General features: G+C 49.5%; 1 protein-coding gene across 1 annotated transcript in view; it reads left to right on the forward strand.

Moving 5' to 3' along the window:
• Positions 1–5,889, forward strand: part of CALB2 (calbindin 2) — an 80,643-nt gene that overhangs the window by 40,964 nt on the left and 33,790 nt on the right. The window contains exon 2 of the mRNA XM_019505833.1: positions 3,573–3,649. Coding sequence (XP_019361378.1) covers positions 3,573–3,649 — 77 coding nt within the window. The remainder of the gene's footprint in view (positions 1–3,572; positions 3,650–5,889) is intronic.

The following is a 5,889-nucleotide window of genomic DNA, read 5'->3' on the forward strand; positions in this document are numbered from 1 at the left end:
TTATTTAGTATTGAGAGGCTAACACCCTCATATGCCTTGAATTCAGTTAATCAGGGAAACAATAAAATGCAGTCAGACACAAGCATGCAAGGTTAACAGCGCATCTGAAGCAGGCTGGACTATTCAGCATTGACAAGCTGACACCCTCATGTGCCTTGTACTCAGTTCATCCCTTATGTCAGCAGAACAATAATAAATGCAGTTAGACCCATGTGCGCCAGCACACGCGTGCGCGCACACACACACACACACACTATCAAGAGTACATCTGAGCAGGCTGAGTCCAATCAGCACTTTCAGCTGATACCCTCATGCGCCTCAAAATTCAGCATGTCTCCAATCTATTGTCACAATGGTCCTAGTAGTAACTCCCTTGATGAGTTTCGGGCATTACAGGGATCTTTGGCTTAGGCAAAAGAAGCATTGCTACAGAGCAAATGGGGAGGTCAAGGGGAAGGAAGAGTAAATGAGGTTCAGAGAGAGAGAGAGTATAGCAACCAGCTTGACCATAAAAGTTATTTATTGCCAGGTATATGAACTTATGATGATGCCAATATTAATAGCCATACAAGAGAGAAAAATAAAATAGTTACAATATTACATAGTTTCAGTTAGGTTTTTGGGGAAATCTAGCTCAACTTTGATTAGAAAAGTCAGGTTTAGAGACTTGTGCCTGGAGTAAGAGAATAAAGGTCAGGTTCCTGGAATCAGAGAGAGAGAGAGAGTTGGGATCTCACCACTCAGCAAAGCTTGAGCCAGTCAGTTGAGGTTCCCAGGTGTTGTTGGAGCTGACAGACAGGCAGAGCCCTCAGCACAATCAGTGAAGAGATTCCAGGCAGAAAAGGAGTGGAACTGGAGCAGCTTTTGGATCCAAGCCCCAGGACAGACATTTGAGCTTGAGTAGGGGCTTTTATAGAAAACTAACAATGACTCAAGGGAGAACACTATGTTTGTTTATGGGTAAACAATGGCTCATATGCTGGATAATAGGAACTAATCACTTCCGGCTATGGGTGGCATTACGCTGAGGGAGCTCACAATACAGACAGGAAGATTCACTGTTTTGGGTACAACTAAAGGAGTCATTACTAAAATTGGTCTGATAAATGCTGAGCTGGGTGCATGTAGATGTGGGTTGATTAGCATTTGGAGCAGGGACCCCCCATCATGCAGTGCTCCCCTGCCTCTCTGGTCCCAGAATTCAGTGCGGTCCTTGTCTTGGAATCTCTGTTCTCCATCCTGGATGCTAATGAAGGTGCTTTCCTGTCCCATTTCCCAGTTAAATGAGTTGTCATCTGGTTCCATCTTGGATGCAAATGAGACCAGGGGAGCTTCACTCTTATCACCCTTGCCTGGAGGACTTTAGATGTGTCTCCCACTACATCTTTATAGTCTGTTGTAAGTCAGTCCTTCCTCTAATCAGTTCTTGTTCAGGCAGAGGTGGAGAGGGTGTGAGTCCTATGTGAGTTAGACAGGCTGTGTACTGTGCCAGGGTTCCCCATGAACACAGAGCTGAGAGGTAACAATGTCCCCACAGCAAAGGAGGGATTGGGGCTGGGGCTGGGGCTGGGACAAGCAGCCCAGCCAGGGCAGGGGGGCATGGGACTCGGGGAGGGGAGCTCCTGCCACTGTGTGCCGCTTCACACTGCCAGTCCAGGAGATGCTCTTCCAGTGGCTCATCCAGCAGCTCTCGCAGCTGGTCTGCAAGGGTATAGGCACGGACATGTGTCTCCGGATCTGCGCGGAGTGGGCTGGGCCAGGTTGCGCTCCAGGAGGCTAGCCCCAGCTGCTCGCCACCGGCCTCAGCAGGGCAGGTGGAGCCAGGGCTGCGCTCCGGGTGGCTAGCCCCAGGCACAGCCAGGAGCATAGCCCTGGCTCCACCCACCCCGAGGAGTGCAGCCCGCCAGTGGGAGCTTGCCACCTTGAGTGCATCCCTGGCTCCACCCGCCCAGCAGAACACAGTGGGGTGCGGGTTATGGGGGGTCTGCACCCACCCTAAAATTCCCCATAGCCCCTGGCACCAGCCCTGCCCCCCCTCAAATCATGCACCCGGGTTCCCTGCCCAGCTGGGGCAGGGAAAAACCATGGCTTGTCCAGGCAACATGGGGAGGTTGGAGTGGCTTCCACTGCTGTGCGCCGCTTGTCTGAGGCATTGCAGCAGGACTGTCCTGCGCCACCACTCCCACCACCCATCTGGAGCACAGCCCCTCCCAGCCCACCCCACACATATCCAGGGGCACATGCCCGCTCCTATGCCTCAGATTGGCAGTGAGGACCACCAGAGGAACCACCAAAACAGCAGCTCCTGGACTGGTGGTGTGCATCAGCGTGCAGTGGCGGGACCCCCTTCGCCAAGTCCTGCGTGCCCCAGCCCCAATCCCTCCCTTGCTGCGAGGGCTTTGATCTGCCCCCTCTACACCCCTTCCCTCCCCCCTCCGCCCACCATAACAGACTTACCAGCTGGAGGCAGCTCTGTCCAGTGTCATCGAGGACTGCTGCCTGTATAGTCTATGGCTGAATCTCCAAATCGGTGCCAAATCTCCAATTCCAAATTGGCTGAATCGAATCAGGACAGTGATTCGAATCACCAAATCAAATCACTGTCCCTCCAAATCGGCCAAATTCGAATCCAAAGCAAATATTTGCTGCTTTGCACAGGCCTACTGCTCACTTCTATCCCATAAACTTGAAATGGAGGTAGTCCCTGTGCCACATGGTGGGGTCACAGGCCCTGATACTTCAAAGTCAGTGATCTAGGGGTGGCAGCCCTCAGAATCGTTTTGCTTCCATATTTGGGAGCTATTGCATGGGGTCTTGCTCTAGCTGATAAAGAGCAGTCATGTCTTTCAGAGAGAAAGGGAAAAAGGCAGGGCCTAAGCAGAGCTGCCAAGGCATATGGGCTTAAATTTCATAGGGTTTTCATCATTGCTTCCCTCCTTGTGGGTTTTCAGCTGACATGCTAAGGTTTTATGAAATGCAGAACTGGAATACCAGCCCTGGCCTGGGGAGAAGTGAGGGGGGAGCCACATGGCAGGGATTTGACAGCTGTCATTGCATCTGTGATAGGCATGAATACATGGGATGAGGCAGGGTTAAAGTCAAACAAGGCTCTCCTTACGGGCAACAGGGAGGCAGCAGGGGCACTCAGTACATCCCTCAGTTGCCTGGTATCATAGCTTGTGTGATGGATTGGGCCTACTTCATTCTTCCCTCCTTATTCCTGATCCACACATTGTAACTGGCTGGCCTGGGGATGTGGGGAAACCCTGGAGTATTGGGGTCTTGGAGTTAGTACCTCCTTGAAATGCATGGGGCAGTTATTTTTCTCAAAACAGTTCACTCAAGCTCTCTTCAAACTCAGGCAGATATTGTTGGACTGGGTTACTTAGGGCAATTCAAGCTGTTCTCCTCAGCTGTGAAGGCTAGAAACTTGATTTTTTCATGCAAGTACAAAGGCTGCTTCAGTCCCATAGCTCCAGGGACAGGGTCTCTGCAGAGAATACAAAGCTGGCACCTGAACCCACCTCTCATCAAATCCTTAATCATGTCTAACCACATGTTTTCCCTTGCAGGAAATGGCTACATTGAAGGCAAGGAGCTGGAAAACTTCTTCCAGGAGCTGGAAAGTGCTAGGAAGGGAGCTGGAGTGGTAAGAAGACATTTCTCTGCCTGTGGCTCTTCCTTCTCTTTTTCCACTGTTTCATTCCCTTCTTCCCCTCCTTTCCTTGCCTCCTTGTCAGCTTCCCTCCTGACACAAATGTCCAGCACACCTCACCACTGTACCGTTCCTTCCAAGGGCTGCACTGATGGGGCACCACAAGGAGGACTGCCTCATGTTGGAGGAGCTATTTCCATAGTGCCAGGCATACTCGCAAGGGCATAGGGAGATGGTTCTGATTCAGGTTTTGGCCTCCATTCAAATCCTAGTTCCACGTGGCTTCAAATGTTATGAAAACCCAGTGCGCCTGCTTATCAACACCTCCAAAATGGAGGCCAGAATTGCCACGAAAACTGCTCCTGCCTGGGATTTCGGCACCACTGGAAGGAAATAGAGCAGAAGGCGGCAGCCCTGACTCTCCATATCAGAATGGGGCTAGTGACATCTGTCCTGCCAAAGCACACTTACAGCAGATATTTCCCTTGTCTTGAAATCAGAGTATCCCCCCCCAACACACCCCACAGTTTCTTCTGTAAAAGCTCCAGGCTGTCTGGAGTTGCATTTACTGGCATCTGTTTCTCTGCCTTACCCACTGTCACCAATTCTTATGACTCTATTATAAGTCTTGCTATATTTGATGTTTTACTTAAATCCCTAGCTCTTGGAGGCTAGTGACAAAATGAGATTCTGCTTCATTTATCCTACACCAGGGAGAAAGTTCACGGAGCAGAGGGAAGAGCTCAGAAGGGAGTGTTCTTTCTCTGAGTCTATGCCTACTCTGCTACCCCAGCACAGGGCTTGAGGGCCCTATACTTCAGGGAGCAGTGTGAGTCAATGTACAGGTCACAGCACCTTCTCACGTTCCACAAGCTAGACATCAGCTTTGCCCACAGCTCATCGCACTGCCTGTACAGCTCTCCCATTATTGGGGTGTCATTGGGCTGGAACTGCTGGCACAGACCCTGGCAGTCTGCCACTGGATTCAATAGCTCTCATGGCACATATTGCAGATGGCATCAAGAGCATGAATTATTGAATCACAGGAAACATGATCTGGTCTAGTTCCAAAGAGCCTCAGTGAGTAGGGCCTCACTTTCTCTCCAAGGAAAACAGAATAACCAAGTTCCTGCCTAGAGCAGTGATTCTTAACAGGGTTCTGCAATGCTGGGATGCCATGAGAACCCTTTAAGGGTGCCACAGTGTGCTGCACACTATTAGCAAACACCTACATATGATTCACAAAATAAACCCAGAGATTTCAAATAGGAATCCATAGTGTCAAAAACATTCTGACAAGTTGTAGCCTTTGTTGAGTTCTTTGCCAGAGAAGAATTGCTGTATCATTTTTTCCAGTCAAAAAATAAGTGAAACCTAAGATGTGACAATTTTCTAAGGGGACCTTAAGTCTAAAAAAGCCCTGAATTTTCCCTCATATTTTCAGTGTGTAATTATTGATGCCACAGTAGCCTAAAACAACTAGGCAAAAATGAGAGTGCAAAAATACAGGGTTCATGAAAACTTATGTGTACTATTGAGGGAAGGCCTGGGCTAATATAGTCCAGCTGATAAGACTTGCAAGATGGACAGAGCTTGATGTGGGTGGCATAGGGTAGTGCCATAGGAAAGCAGAGCTAGAAGAGACCTCACAATGTCATTTGGTTCAGTCTCCTGCTCAAGGCAAGATCATCTGTTTAAACCATCCCAGTCTATGCAAACTGAAAATTTCCAGGGATGGAGATCCCACTGCTTCTCTAGGTAGCCGGTTTCAATGCTTGACCACCCTCATAGCCAGAAAGTCTCCAGACTCTCTCTGCTCCTGTTTGGTCACAGTCCACAGGTGATTTTTGGAATGTTTCAGAAAATACGTATTTCTGTATTTGAATTGTTCACAATATTGCTAATTCCAAGCTTTCACGTCTGACCTCAAAATTACAATAACAAATGTGGCCTTTTGAGTCCCTGAGGCTAGAACTTACTTTTTTTTTAATGAAGGCCGAGGTGCTCATCTAATACCTGGCTGAAGAGTGGGGACTTTAAGGAAAGCACATAATACCAGAGTATTAGAGGTGGACGACATAGGCAACCACCCAGCGTGCTACGGTCAGGGGGGCACCAAACACACACATACATGCACAAACACGTCCCCACCCTGCCCCGCCAGTCCAGCTGATCCCTACCCTAGACAGGAAAAGCAGTGTCCAGCCCAGCCCAGCCCTGCCCAGCCCGCATCA

The sequence above is a fragment of the Gavialis gangeticus genome, unplaced genomic scaffold, assembly GCF_001723915.1.
Source record: "Gavialis gangeticus isolate Ggan-Ray unplaced genomic scaffold, GavGan_comp1, whole genome shotgun sequence".
Lineage (NCBI taxonomy): Eukaryota > Metazoa > Chordata > Crocodylia > Gavialidae > Gavialis > Gavialis gangeticus.